Genomic DNA, 15,738 nt, shown 5'->3' with positions numbered 1-15,738 from the left:
CTCTATTGCTGCCTTTTTGTACAACACAGTTTTCTTTGGGACTAAGGTTAAAGGCTGACTCGGCACAATTAAATAATCGTCGCGGGTCAGCCAGAACGTCCTTTAAGTTTTCTTTTGTCACATACGTATCTATGCGACCAAACCATGCTCGAATAAATTCTTCTGTAATATTTGCTCTTGGTGCTGTAAGATTTTGTGATACTCTCATTGAAAGCTTGGGGTGTCTGGCCATAAATCCCTCATACCAATGCCGTCCAGGTGTACCATTTTTAAAAGAATTTTTTCTCTTTAAATTTTGTACCAAATTTTTCACAGTATTAATAAGGTTCAGTTTTGTTATTGGAAACCCGACATCACTCAAGTAGAGTATCCACGTCACAAGTTGTTTTTCTTCTTGTTTGTTTAGCACTGTTTGTGCACCGGGAGTTGCATCTTCGGGATATTTTTTATGAACTTTGTCATGAAGGGTAGCTTTTGGGATACAAAATTTATGAGATGCTTCTGAAATACCCATGCCATCTTTAATAGCTGATATAGCATTTTGTAACTGAATGGCTGTGTACGGTTTTTTCGTTTTAGCAGTGTTCATTTTGATGCTTGCCTGTTAACAATCGTTTATAGTTAAGGGTAAGTTGGTTAAAGCTTTTATAAAGTTAATATTATAGACAAAGACTTTGTAAACTTACGAAAGGCAAATAATGAAACCCGACAATATTTAGAGCAGATATATTGCTTGCGTTACATATTAAAAAGCACGCCAAATTCATAAGCGTTCTAAATTTCAACGTAAATGTTGAATAAGTTGCCCCTAAAAATATGAGTTTTCATAGTGTTAGTTAGACTAAAGTGCAAAAAGAAGTTTACTCATAAATGGTTCGGTGAAGCGTACATTTACCTTAGTACTTGAGGGAGTGGGGTCTTTCTTCGCATTTTCAGGTTCAAGATGTCCAGTTAGGTACAAGACAGAAGGTTCTGCTTTATCTAGATTTTCAAGATCGATTATATTTGTAATGCCACTACTAGTAGGTAGATATGCGGGCAAAGAATCGAACGAGTCTGATCTATACATGGAAGGATTGAATATTTCGTTTGCTGGATCTGCTGCTGAGCCTGGTAAAAGGGTTAAGTTTGAAGGTAATGCGGCATCGCTTGGAGGGACATTTGTAGTCGGACTCTCTTCAAACTTTTTAAATAATGTGCTGGATAATCCTAAAATATTTTTTACGCTCGAGGAAGTTAATGAGGCATCCCTTGGAGCTAACTGTTTCTCTCCTTGAGCTTCTCTTTGTAACTCTCCTTGAGCGCTAACTGTTTCAATTCGACTTGTTTTTTGCTTCTTCCGTTCTGTCTTCGGTTTTCTGGTTTGAGCCCTCCTTTTAGTACCTTAAAAATCATATCAATAATTAATAAAAATACCTAAAGGAGCCCACTGATTAACAGTCCGCCGGACGGTATCGGCCTGTCAGTTAGAACAAAATTTTGACAGTTCCGAACAACTGACAGGCCGATACCGTCCGGCGGACTGATAATCAGTGGGCGTAGCCAGCAAGTGAACTAGGGGGTGGCGAGTTGATAGGCCTGGGGGGGGCGGGGCGGGGCAGAGGTCACAGAGGGCATGCATTGTATGTAAAATTTGAGCTCCAGCCCCCCCGGCGGCAAATTGTGACAAAGAATTCGCTGATGATAACAAGAAATAACTCAAAATGTAGTCAATATGATGGGTGCTGAGAAAGGGGCGGCTACAGGACCTGGCTCCTAGGGCGGCAAAGACTGCAAGTCCGCCACTGATTCTACTGTGTTAGTAGCAGGAACGAAAAGAAGAGGATAAAATAATAGTAGTGAAGGTACTAACCCGCCGCTAAGTCGCCGTCACTCATAACATCATCCGTCTCCGACTTGACGAGGGGATCTACATCTGAAACAATAAAAGCATAAAATAAAACTATTGAAACGGATTATATTGCGTATATTGAATACATTACTACATCCCGACGTTTCGAACCCTAGTAACTATCGCGGTAACCGAAGACAATACAATAAAAGCAGCTAAACGCAAATACAAATAGTGTATTAAAAAAAAATAGAGCATTTACATTTTATACTGTCCTCCACACTATACTCTGTTTCTTTAGGTATTTAAATAAAAGTAAACAAAATCTACCCACAAATGGCTCCTTAAGCCAGTTGAGGGTAGATAAAAACATTACATGATCAAATAATGTAGGTTAAAGTCAGGTCGTTGAGTGACTGATCCAGGCAGTTTTGTATTTGGTTGGTTAACCAATAAATGTTATAACTACCCAAAAATTTACAAATTGTTTACTTCTATTTATAGTAGAAGAGCCGGCCGCAAATTTTCTAACCGACTTGATACCACGATGAAATGCACAATGGTTTCCCATAAAAGTGATGCTAAGACTGAATTCGATAGTCTGCCACGGCGGAACTTGCCGAAAGTACGAAAAAAAAGGCCACTTCCGGTGCGAAAAAAGGGGGCTGATTTAACCCATCTGATACCGAAATAATAGTAATGGCAGCAGTTAGAAATTTACATGTAGACACAGAAAAGCGAAGTCTGCCAGTATTTTTTTGCCGGAAGTGCTTGGCAGACGCTCTCAAAGGTGGCCACCAGGACCCCTAATTTAACCCATCTGATACCACCATGAAACCAATTCCAGTCGGTAGGTATGAACCCTCATGTCAGGAATATATAAGTCTGCCAAGGCTTTTCCTGCCGAAACACCTTGGCAGACGAGATTATGTGAGCAAGGTAACCATCGGTTACCCTACACTAACCCATCTGATACCACCATGAAACCAATTCCAGTCGGTAGGTATGAACCCCCATTTTAGGAATACATAAGTCTGCCATGGTTTTTCCTGCCGAAACACCTTGGCAGACGAGATTATAAGCAAGATGACCATCGGTTACCGTACACTAACCCATCTGATACCGCGATGAAACCAATTCCAGTCGGTAGGTATGAACCCTCGTTTCAGGAATATATATGTCTGCCAGGGCTTTTCCTGCCGAAACACCTTGGCAGACGAGATTATGTTAGCAAGGTGTACATCAGTTACCCTACATCAACCTATATGATACCACCATGAAACCAATTCCTGTCGGTAGGTATGAACCCCCATTTCAGGAATATATAAGTCTGCCAAGGCTTTTCCTGCCGAAACACCTTGGCAGACGTGATTATAAGCAAGATGACCATCGGTTACCGTATACTAACCCATCTGATACCACCATGAAACCAATTCCAGTCGGTAGGTATGAACCCTCATTTCAGGAATATATTAGTCTGCCAAGGCCTTTCCTGCCGAATCACCTTGGCAGACGAGATTATGTTAGCAAGATGTACATCAGTTACATGAAACCAATTCCAGTCAGTAGGTATGAACCCGCATTTCAGGAATATATAAGTATGCCAAGGCCTTGGCAGACTTGACTTGGCAGACTGGACTTGTCAAACAAGGTATCAGATGGGTAAGACCTAGCCTTGGCAGACTTATATATTCCTGAAATGCGGGTTCATACCTACTGACTGGATTTGGTATCATGTAACTGATGTACATCTTGCTAACATAATCTCGTCTGCCAAGGTGTTTCGGCAGGAAAAGCCTTGGCAGACTTATATATTCCTGAAATGAGGGTTCATACCTACCGACTGGAATTGGTTTCATGGTGGTATCAGATGGGTTAAAGTACGGTAACCGATAGTCATCTTGCTTATAATCTCGTCTGCCAAGGTGTTTCGGCAGGAAAAGCCTTGGCAGACTTATATATTCCTGAAATGGGGGTTCATACCTACCGACAGGAATTGGTTTCATGGTGGTATCAGATGGGTTGATGTAGGGTAACTGATGTACACCTTGCTAACATAATCTCGTCTGCCAAGGTGTTTCGGCAGGAAAAGCCCTGGCAGACTTATATATTCCTGAAATGAGGGTTCATACCTACCGACTGGAATTGGTTTCATCGCGGTATCAGATGGGTTAGTGTACGGTAACCGATGGTCATCTTGCTTATAATCTCGTCTGCCAAGGTGTTTCGGCAGGAAAAACCTTGGCAGACTTATATATTCCTAAAATGGGGGTTCATACCTACCGACTGGAATTGGTTTCATGGTGGTATCAGATGGGTTAGTGTAGGGTAACCGATGGTTACCTTGCTCACTTAATCTCGTCTGCCAAGGTGTTTCGGCAGGAAAAGCCTTGGCAGACTTATATATTCCTGACATGAGGGTTCATACCTACCGACTGGAATTGGTTTCATGGTGGTATCAGATGGGTTAAATTAGGGGTCCTGGTGGCCACCTTTGAGAGCGTCTGCCAAGCACTTCCGGCAAAAAAAATACTGGCAGACTTCGCTTTTCTGTGTCTACATGTAAATTTCTAACTGCTGCCATTACTATTATTTCGGTATCAGATGGGTTAAATCAGCCCCCTTTTTTCGCACCGCAAGTGGCCTTCTTTTTCGTACTTTCGGCAAGTTCCGCCGTGGCAGACTATCGAATTCGGTCTTAGCATCACTTTTATGGGAAACCATTGTGCATTTCATCGTGGTATCAAGTCGGTTAGAAAATTTGCGGCCGGCTCTTCTACTATTAAATACCTAAAGATACAGAGCATAGGCAAAGCCTGTCCCGTGAGGGAAATCATACGATTTACTTAAAGGTATCACATAAGCGACTATTGCAAAATTTGCAAACATGTTGAACAGAAAAATAAAAATAGAATAAGGATATTCAAATTAATAAAACTTAGTAATAAATGTTCATGTAATATTTGTTATATCTATAAACCGGAAAGACTTTATTGTTAACCTTTTGAACACCAAACGGCGCATCCATTTGCCGTGCCACTGACGCCACCGGGGTAAAATTTAGTTTTGTGAATAAATAATGCCAATCTAAAAGTGGGGTGTTTTTCAGTAGATTTTGATCAAAAAACGATCGACGTCAAATGGCGTCTTCGGCGTCGTTGTCACGATTTTGTGTTGACCTCAATTGCCGTCTGTGGCGTTCAAAAGGTTAAGAGAATAAGAGCGTGTCAAGGTAATTTTGAACACCTCGCCCGCTTAGCAACTTCCGCTGCTGACTGTACCTAGCCTATTTCCTAAATACATATCTAGCAAGTATGCTTTACGATGAAGAAAATAAAGAGGAAAATGGACAAAATGGTTGCTGTTTTCATTTTCATGATTGCTATAAAACAATATGTAAGGAGTTAGTTCATAAGTAAGTAATAATGCAGCCTTGCTGTTTTTGTAGCTATAAATTACGTGTTTATGAATAAAACTTTAGTATTTAATCAGTATTCACTTGTTTAATTGCTCCTCCAACATCCCGCACCACATGGCGACCCTGCCACGTGAGATGTCGGGTTCGCGCGCCGCCGCGGTTACGAAATGGGGTTGGCCGGTGGAAGTTTTTAGCAGATGGCGCCATCATAGCTTGCCCCGTCAATCCCTAGAATTGTGTCAAATTTTTGTTTTTTTAATACCCTGGATGCCAGCTCTTTAAGCCAAATCTCATAGAAAAAGGGGCAAGCTATGATGGCGCCATCTAGGCAAACCTTTGACAGTTGCCAACCCCATTACATAAGTTTTTTTATTTTATTATGTAGGTTTCTTATTACAAACAGGCAACACTCTTAACTGTACACCATTGGACCTTATTACAAAAGGTATAAGGTCCACCGACGGACAGAGACATGTGTCGTTCACGAGTGAGTGATTTAAATGAACTGTATCATTTGACTGAACTCACTCACTCTTCAACTCAGTGCAGATTCAACTCGCTCATTTCGCTCAGTAACTAATCCCAGTGTTCCTTGCTCGCTCTTTCCCACTCATGATTCGAATGAGCCGGCCGGGCGTGACGAGCGACTGAGACGATGCGAATAGGTTTCGGAGCGGTTCGGAAGAATTCGGAGGGTGTCGGGAAAACATGGCGGGATCGTATCGCGTGATTCGCCATCTTGGTCGCACTTATGGCATCTGATTGATTGACATCTCTCTCTACTCACTCGTGAATCGTGAACAATATAACTTACAGATCCACTGAGCGAAATGAGTGATACATATCACCGTGAGCGAAAGATATGAATCAATCTTTTCAACTCAGTGAAACGTTTTGCGCATCTCTAATGGACAGTTAACAGTGTGGGGAATGGTACACATTGAATGTCGATAAAACAATACAGTCAATCGACAAAGCCGTCTAGACAGGGCAATCGTGCGGGGTGCGAGGGGGGTCGCGCGCACCCGAGCTGCATACATCGCCATTGTTAGTATCTCGGTACTACTTACAGGGCTAGCGTGTCTTATTTGAAATTTTTGGGCAGTTGTGTAAAAGCCTACTGTGTTCTCGTGCGGTGTCGGCATCTACGCAAACATCAAAGGCGTCGGTCCACTATTACTTTTTACACTGTGCTAATTATTATTCTTCTTCCTCGTTCCCTCCTCAATGCTGAGGATCGCGAACACATGCAACACGTCTCCATTGATTGCGGTCATAAGCCAAGTGGACCGCACGGTGCAGGCTGCCGCCACTCGTCTTCTTCATGGCGTCAGACCATCCCTTACGATGATACACGCTAATTATTACTATCAAGTGATGAACATATAAACAGAGATCGACGGGGGTGAGCTATTTACCTTATAATTTGACATGTCTTACGTCATATTACGTCACATTAAAAGGCAAATCCCCCGCCGATCTCTGCATATACTACTGCACATATACTTATGTATGTATCAAAATATGTACTTACCCATGAGTTCATTGGTCACCTCTTCTCCAACCAACTCTGATTTCTCGATGGGCTCTTCATCTGAAGCAAAAAGCATTGTACATATTTTTTAGGGTTCCGTAGCCAAATGGCAAAAAACGGAACCCTTATGGATTCGTCATGTCTGTCTGTCTGTCCGTCCGTATGTCACAGCCACTTTTTTCCGAAACTATAAGAACTATACTGTTGAAACTTGGTAAGTAGATGTATTCTGTGAACCGCATTAAGATTTTTACACAAAAATAGAAAAAAAAAAAAATTTGGGGGTTGCCCATACTTAGAACTGAAACTCAAAAATGTTTTTATCATCAAACCCATACGTGTGGGGTATCTATGGATAGGTCTTTAAAAATGATATTGAGGTTTCTAATATAATTTTTTTCTAAACTGAATAGTTTGCGCGAGAGACACTTCCAAATTGGTAAAATGTGTCCCCCCCCCCTGTAACTTGTAAAATAAGAGAATGATAAAACTAAAAAAAAAATCGGGCAAGTGCGAGTCGAACTCGCGCACGAAGGGTTCCGTACCATATAAAAAAAAAACAAAAAAAAAAGCAAAAAAAAAACGGTCACCCATCCAAGTACTGACCACTCCCGACGTTGCTTAACTTTGGTCAAAAATCACGTTTGTTGTATGGGAGCCCCATTTAAATCTTTATTTTATTCTGTTTTTAGTATTTGTTGTTATAGCGGAAACAGAAATACATCATCTGTGAAAATTTCAACTGTCTAGCTATCACGGTTCGTGAGATACAGCCTGGTGACAGACGGACGGACGGACGGACGGACGGACGGACGGACGGACAGCGAAGTCTTAGTAATAGGGTCCCGGACGGACGGACAGCGAAGTCTTAGTAATAGGGTCCCGTTATACCCTTTGGGTACGGAACCCTAATTAAAAGGCAAATCCCCCGCCGATCTCTGCATATACTACTGCACATATACTTATGTATGTATCAAAATATGTACTTACCCATGAGTTCATTGGTCACCTCTTCTCCAACCAACTCTGATTTCTCGATGGGCTCTTCATCTGAAGCAAAAAGCATTGTACATATTTTTTAGGGTTCTGTAGCCAAATGGCAAAAAACGGAACCCTTATGGATTCGTCATGTCTGTCTGTCTGTCCGTCCGTATGTCACAGCCACTTTTTTCCGAAACTATAAGAACTATACTGTTGAAACTTGGTAAGTAGATGTATTCTGTGAACCGCATTAAGATTTTTACACAAAAATAGAAAAAAAAAAAAAAAATTTTGGGGGTTGCCCATACTTAGAACTGAAACTCAAAAATGTTTTTATCATCAAACCCATACGTGTGGGGTATCTATGGATAGGTCTTTAAAAATGATATTGAGGTTTCTAATATAATTTTTTTCTAAACTGAATAGTTTGCGCGAGAGACACTTCCAAATTGGTAAAATGTGTCCCCCCCCCCCCCCTGTAACTTGTAAAATAAGAGAATGATAAAACTAAAAAAAAAATCGGGCAAGTGCGAGTCGAACTCGCGCACGAAGGGTTCCGTACCATATAAAAAAAAAACAAAAAAAAAAGCAAAAAAAAAACGGTCACCCATCCAAGTACTGACCACTCCCGACGTTGCTTAACTTTGGTCAAAAATCACGTTTGTTGTATGGGAGCCCCATTTAAATCTTTATTTTATTCTGTTTTTAGTATTTGTTGTTATAGCGGCAACAGAAATACATCATCTGTGAAAATTTCAACTGTCTAGCTATCACGGTTCGTGAGATACAGCCTGGTGACAGACGGACGGACGGACGGACGGACGGACGGACGGACGGACAGCGAAGTCTTAGTAATACCCAAAGGGTAAAACGGGACCCCCGTTTTACCCTTTGGGTACGGAACCCTAAAAATATATGATGTACATTAACCATGCAAACTTCCACCGAAAATTGGTTTGAACGAGATCTAGTAAGTAGTTTTTTTTATACGTCATAAATCGTAAACCGCAATTTTATGATGTTACTTGCTGCTACGGAACCCTTCATGGGCGAGTCCGACTCGCACTTGGCCTCTTTTTCTTTTTACACATACTGGATTTCAAATTCTACATTTTATTGATTGCTGCAACGTTAGCTTGATCTTATAAACACAAGGACATTGCAGTTACAAAGAAAACAGTATTGTATTAATAGTTTTATGAATAAAATATGTCAACAGACAAGTACTTACACAGCACTTCGCACACAGAGTCATTGTCTGCGCCATCATCAGCCTGCTCAGTCTTGACCGCAGACTCTACTAAACAACACAAGCAATATCATTTCATTAAAAAGTATTTAAAAAATCAATAGCCGGATCCACACAGCGAGCATACGCGCAAGGCAAGTTTGCTCGGCAGAGGCATGTCTACACTGGCTGTTTTGTGTGTGAGGAAATTGCCTCATGCATATGCTTGCTCCATGAGGACCCGGCTAATGACTAGAATAAAACCTGAGAAAGTAACAAAAACTCTTAAGTAATATGTGTCTGACAGAGAACCAAAGTTATCGACATAGCTCTAAGAATTAGCAAGCTGAAGTGGCAGTGGGCTGGCCATATCGCACGAAGAACCGACAACCGCTGGGGTAAACATGTTCTTGAGTGGAGACCGCGACTTGGCAAACGTAGTGTAGGACGCCCTCCGACCAGGTGGGATGACGATCTGCGAAAGACTGCAGGCAGATGCTGGATGCGGCAAGCTGAGGACAGGGCGCTATGGCGCTCTTTAGGGGAGGGCTATGTCCAGCAGTGGACTACTATAGCCTGATGATGATGATGATGATGATGAATATGTTCTTTGTTACCACCAAATGGTACGCTATTAAATAAATGTATTTTCTTTCTTTCTTTCTTTCTATATATTTTATTGCTTATTTAATAAAATCAAGTAGAAATAGACTGTGATGGTAATTTTTTTTCAAAAAATGGACCCCTGAAAAAACGAATTTTAAGTCAAGACTATTAAAATTAGTTGTTTAAGTTAACCTTTATCAAGCAATGCCGCCTGCAGCTCCGCCTGGCTGCGCTGCACTTGCAGCTTGAAGTCGCTCGCGTCTCGCAGGCGACCTACGCACGCCCAACAGATGCCGCACGAGCCCGAGCCGCCCAGTACCAACTGCATGCCAAATAGTTACAATAATGGCATTAATATAGAAAACTACCGATAGTAGTCACTAATAACTGTGACCTGTGTGTGTAATGGTTTGTACTGCGACCCTTACAGAAAAGAAATGTTACTAGAAAAGTGGGTTAGGTTAGGTTTAAACTGTGACTCTTACAGAAAAGAAATGCAAATACAAAAGTGGGTTAGGTTAAGTTTGAACTGCGACCCTTACAGAAAAGAAAACTACTAGAAAAGTGGCTTAGGTTACCTTCAATTTATTGTTCTCAACTAAAAAAGTTGTATAACTTACATGTATATCGAAGCATTCTTTGAACAAATCGTAAAATGTCTCTGTTTTGCCGAGATGTGTGTACGGCGTCGTCAGGTCCTTGTCCGGAGCACACCGCAGGCAGCAGCGGCAGGAATCCATCACGGCAACCACTTCGCTTTTTTACTACAATCACCACATTAACCACAACTAGTGTAAGAAGTAAATACAACAAAATTAATCGCGATTTTGTGTTTGTTTTGTTCAACAAGCTTACCTCAATCAATTGGGGTTGGCAACTGTCAATCAAAGGTTTGCATAGATGGCGCCATCGCCGCCATCATAGCTTGCCCATTTTTCTATGAGATTTGACTTAAAGAGCTGGCAGCCAGGGTATTAAAAAAACGAAAAAAACAAAAATTTGACATAATTGAGAGACTGACAGTTGACAGAGTCAAAGTCGAAATTATTTGAGGTTGTATTTATGTTATTGTATTAATCAATTACATGTTATTTTAAATAACATACAATAAATAAATGATTATACCCATTATTATATGGCTGATGCTGTTATTGCGAGTCCGCCTGAATCGTCTTCAGTACGTGCAATGCCTATCTTGCCTTGCCTCGACTTGATGGACCAATAAATATCTGGTTGTTTGTTCCAAGAGAAATGTAGATACACATCTGAGGTGCGTATTTCATACATACTGTATATATTTTTAGCATAAGGGCTTATTACATCTATACAGTGGCCGGACACTTTTTGTAAGGAAGTTGGTCAACAGATGCTAATTATAATGCTACTATTTAACTTATCTTGACAACAGTTTTTAGGGTTCCGTACCCAAAGGGTAAAACGGGACCCTATTACTAAGACTTCGCTGTCCGTCCGTCCGTCCGTCCGTCTGTCACCAGGCTGTATCTCACGAACCGTGATAGCTAGACAGTTGAAATTTTCACAGATGATGTATTTCTGTTGCCGCTATAACAACAAATACTAAAAACAGAATAAAATAAAGATTTAAATGGGGCTCCCATACAACAAACGTGATTTCCGACTCGCACTTGCCCGGTTTTTCCACTTAATATCAGGACACCATTACCAACAAAGTTAGCAATAAATCATAAATCCACTTCCACAATTGACATTTCTAATTGTCATAAAGTGTAAAAATATAAAACATTGAATAAGTATTTTCGGCAATCCAAGACAAAATATTTTATTACATTTCAATATTTTGCGAAACGGTGAGCGAAGTTTGGCCATTGATCCGGAAATGAATCATCCTTCTTTCTAGGTAACTCAAAATAATATAATATACACCGTGTTTTTTTTTTTTTCCGTTAATTTCAAGGGTGCATTCCTGAGCTTAAATCAAGTAACTTTCTCAAAGACACCGATGTTCTAATTAAGTCCATTTCGGAGATAATCCATAATTTATTTTTTTCCTATAAGGCCTCTACAAGCGTGTACACTTGCCTTAGGACCGGCTTACATATTGATTAGTGTTTAGAATGAGTTCATACATTTGCTACTAAACTTAAGTACAATCTCGGTCGATTGATGTACGAAATGACATTGATATGTCACAGATTTCAATTGTTTGGTTGAGTTAAATGTAATGCCCGTGTTACAACAACGCTATATGCTACATTTAATTACTTTTTAAACAAAAAAAAAAACAAAAAAGAAAACAAAAAAAAAATTTTTTTTGAAATTTAACTATGCCATTTAGTTCTTATAAACGTACTTAACTATACCCCGAAGTTAACGGAATTCATTAAAAACACGGTGTATCCTGTGTGCTCCTACTACTTCACTGGCTCAGTGACCCAATAAGGATCTTGGCCTCTGACACCAGAGAACGCCACTCTGCCTTAATTATTCTGCGTCACTTAATGGTTAACTTAAGATTACTACTTCTTCTTCTTGTTAGGGGCTATATAAGGCTCCAAAGCCTATGTGTCACTGCAACCATCCCTGATCTATTATGATCGCCACCTACTACAACTCTCGATCCAAACCTGCAACTTCAAACAGCTGCAGGATCTTTTTGATCTCGAGAGACTTTAACTCCTCCGGGCGCAATGTTACTTACCTGTATATCCAAACTACCTAAAAATAATGAAATTATTTTGCGTACAACCCATTGTAATCACTAAACAAATCATTATGTGTTATGTTCATTGAAAGAAAGAAAGAAAATACATTTATTTAATGCCACAACATATAGAACAAGACAAACAGACATAAAACAAAAAACATTGGGTGCTAAAATAGGACCAGGACCCCAAGTGGAGTGTAGTGGAGACTCAGCATACTGCCGCGGCAATCCGTGGCGCTGGTTTTCTGTGGGGGCCTGACTTAAAACTATTGCACTTAAAACATTGCAGGTACTACAAGTATCAGTTACAACACATAACATGCCACTAGAGACAGCACATGTCAAAGAGGCAGAGGCTGGGTGTGTGAAGATGGAGTCCAGAGTGATGTGTGTGCAGATTGAGCCCAGCGTGTCGTCTGTGAAGGCAGAGCGTGGAGAGGTATGTGTGGAAATAGAGCCCAGAGAGGTGGTGTATATAAAAATGGAGCCAGGAGAGGTGTGTGAGGCAACAGAGCCCGAAGAGGCGGTATGTGTAAAGACAGAGCCTGGAGAGATGTGTGTGAAGACGGAGCCCGAAGCACCGTGTGGGGAGAAGAAGCGTGAGTGTGAGGACAGACTGTATACCCATCCTGATCTCAAGAATAAGCTTGTGTTGGGCCCTAAGGAGTGGCACCGTCCTCAAGGTCAGTTTATAAAGCTTTTACCCTACTTTGCCTGCGTGGAGTTAGTAATTTGGGTAGCTTATTTTTTATCCAATCTGCTTTTTATCGATTCCCCATACAAATTTCCACCCCCTTAAAGGGTGATTTTGTGATAAAAACTACCCTATGTCCTTCCTCGGGACTCAAACTATCTCCATACCAAATTTCAACTACATCAGTTCAGCAGTTTAAGCGTGAAGAGGTAACAGACAGACACACTTTCGCATTTATAATATATTAGTATGGATCTTTAGTTTTAAAATACTTTATAAGGCAGAGGGAATTATTTCCCATCTGATTTTTACTTTATTTTAAAGTGATAGGGTTCAATATTCTATAATTTGAACACCCTTATGCCTTATAAAGGGTTAACCGTTTGTTAGATGTGTTGGACTTAATGAAAATTATCAAGTACATTAATCTAAGTTTCCTATGACAAATAAATTGAGCTATAAAAATCATGGAGTTTCTTCAATTTAAACATTACAATGTGGTCTTAAAAGGCGAAATGAAAACTGCTGCCACCGAGTTTAACTCTTTAACAGGCTGACATTCCAAAATTACAATCAGATGTATTTATTATTTTTGCTTGTATTTAAATTCAATGTTGACGTGTTAAAGTGCCCTTGTGGCCTATTTGCTGAATAAATGTTGAAGTTTGAAGTCTTACTCGTCGAAAACAGAACACATGTTTGAAGTGCCGTATGTGGGAAATATATATCCCTTAGCCTGGTAAAGGGTTAACCTATCTATACCTTTGAACTGAGCCGATAATTGTGCAAGAAGCTCAAACAGGCTTACATTACTATGGTAGTACTATTAGTTATTCTGTGACATTACGCTGTATCTGCTTGAAATAAACATTAATTAATACTTTCACATAAAAATATTTTGAACACGATTGACTGTACTGTTTTTGAATATACCCCAATATTGTTAATTATCTTTTCAGTGTGTTCGGTCAGCAGCAAACGGTTTGCGATGGCTCATTCCGTGGTGATCGAGCGCCTTCGCAGCGAGGCGACTGTTCTTAGTGGAGAAAAACCATACACCTGCGAACACTGTGGCAAACGTTTCAGAAACAAGTCTACCTTAAGGAAACATATACAACGCACACATTTATCGACCGGGCCAAGGAAAATTGCTTGTGATTCTTCTAGTTCTACATCCCAGGCCAAATCGCTTGTATCACAGAAAGAAAAAACGCACAAACGAAGTCGCCAGAAAATACGCACTGGAGAGAGGCCTTTTCATCAATGTAGTTACTGCGACTACAAAGCTCTTAAAATACATCACCTACAATGTCACATAAGAATACACACTGGCGAGAAGCCTTACGCGTGTAGCTACTGTGATTACAAATGCAGTCAGAAATCCGCCTTAAAAGGACACCACATGATTCATACTGGGACAAAGCCGTTTAAATGTAGCGTTTGCGACTACAGTTGCAGGCTGAAAACAACCTTGTTAATACATCAGAGGGTACACACCGGAGAGAAGCCGTACGCATGTAGTCTTTGCGACTACAAGGGCAGTGCCAGGGCAAACTTACGAAAACACGAAATGACACATACTGGCGAGAAACCAAAAACATCATACACATGTAGTTATTGCGAGTTCAAGTGCTATGCTAGTTCAGTCTTACGTAAACACGAAATGAGACATACTGGCGAGAAGCCATTTCAGTGCAGTTACTGTGATTACAAATTCAGTCAAAAATATCACTTACAAAATCACATAAGAATACACACTGGAGAAAAGCCTTACAAATGTAGTCATTGCGACTACAAGTGCAGCGATAGGTCGGCCTTACGATCTCATGAAATGACACATACTGGCGAGAAGCCTATTCAATGTAGCCACTGTGATTACAAATGCCGTAACAATTCAATGCTACGACGCCACCAGAAGACTCATACTGGGACAGAGCCTAAAAATGGAAAAGTTGCGAGGAAAAGTGCAACCTGTACTGTAACAGCACCTGTGGAGTCACCAGATGATACACACGGGGGAGAAGCCTTACAGGGAACGTGTCGGGGTACTCTCGGGAATGGCAATAAGTAGTGAGGGGCGACGCTCGCGACCTATCCAGAGGGCCTACTGCGAATACCGAAGTCCCCGAATTGCGGGCATCTTTCTCTATCACTCAATTACGCCTTAATTGGAGCAAAAGAGAAAGATGCCCACAATTTGCGAGCTTCGGTGTTTGCACTCCAGGTCTTTAGAAAAAAGTGGACGACGTCAGGAGACCGTTTCTCCATACAAACATAGTCCCCATTTTGCCCTTTGGATATTAACATCATAGAAAATATTTTTACGCAACTTGATGTATAAGTCTATAAGGTAAAGTATAAATTATAACTATTATTCTGCCATAAAAGTACTTATTTATTCCACTTGGTTCTTTTTATTTCCATATCTACATAAAATAAAATAAAAATAGTTTTTTTTTGCCATTTCTACATATATCGGGTGGAACAGAACGAAGGACTTTTATGAAAATGGGGTAATTTTTAGGCTACGTACTTTATTTTTCACTTATTAATCACGTTAATATTTCTAACCGTTTTTGAGATATGGTTTGTTAAACATTAGTGCACAAATCAGTGTATTTCAACCCTAGCAAATAGATCCTATTGAATGACATGACATGTGTCAATTTAAAATGTAAATAACTTTGTAGGGTTGTCACTGATATAAAAATACTTCATATTAATGATTTTGTTTTATTTTTTAATCCAGTTTTACGATTA

General features: G+C 40.3%; 1 protein-coding gene and 1 long non-coding RNA gene across 2 annotated transcripts; one reads left to right on the top strand and one right to left on the bottom strand.

The window, feature by feature from the left end:
* Window positions 1-1,308: 1,308 nt before the first annotated feature.
* LOC134800877 (uncharacterized) lies at window positions 1,309-6,843 on the bottom strand. Its single transcript, XR_010145581.1, has 3 exons — window positions 6,784-6,843; window positions 1,853-1,915; window positions 1,309-1,383 (listed from the first exon to the last, which is right to left on the bottom strand). It is a non-coding gene; the product is annotated as an uncharacterized LOC134800877 (long non-coding RNA).
* Window positions 6,844-10,703: 3,860 nt separating this feature from the next.
* LOC134800452 (zinc finger protein 271-like) lies at window positions 10,704-15,281 on the top strand. Its single transcript, XM_063772912.1, has 4 exons — window positions 10,704-10,868; window positions 12,574-12,693; window positions 12,808-12,967; window positions 13,938-15,281. The coding sequence occupies exons 2-4, from the start codon at window positions 12,604-12,606 to the stop codon at window positions 15,047-15,049; spliced, it is 1,362 nt and encodes a 453-aa protein (XP_063628982.1). The 5' UTR covers window positions 10,704-10,868; window positions 12,574-12,603; the 3' UTR covers window positions 15,050-15,281.
* Window positions 15,282-15,738: the final 457 nt, after the last annotated feature.

The sequence above is a fragment of the Cydia splendana genome, chromosome 20, assembly GCF_910591565.1.
Source record: "Cydia splendana chromosome 20, ilCydSple1.2, whole genome shotgun sequence".
Lineage (NCBI taxonomy): Eukaryota > Metazoa > Arthropoda > Insecta > Lepidoptera > Tortricidae > Cydia > Cydia splendana.
The sequence above is the reverse complement of the archived record's forward strand: the minus strand, read 5'-3'. Positions and strand labels throughout refer to the sequence as shown.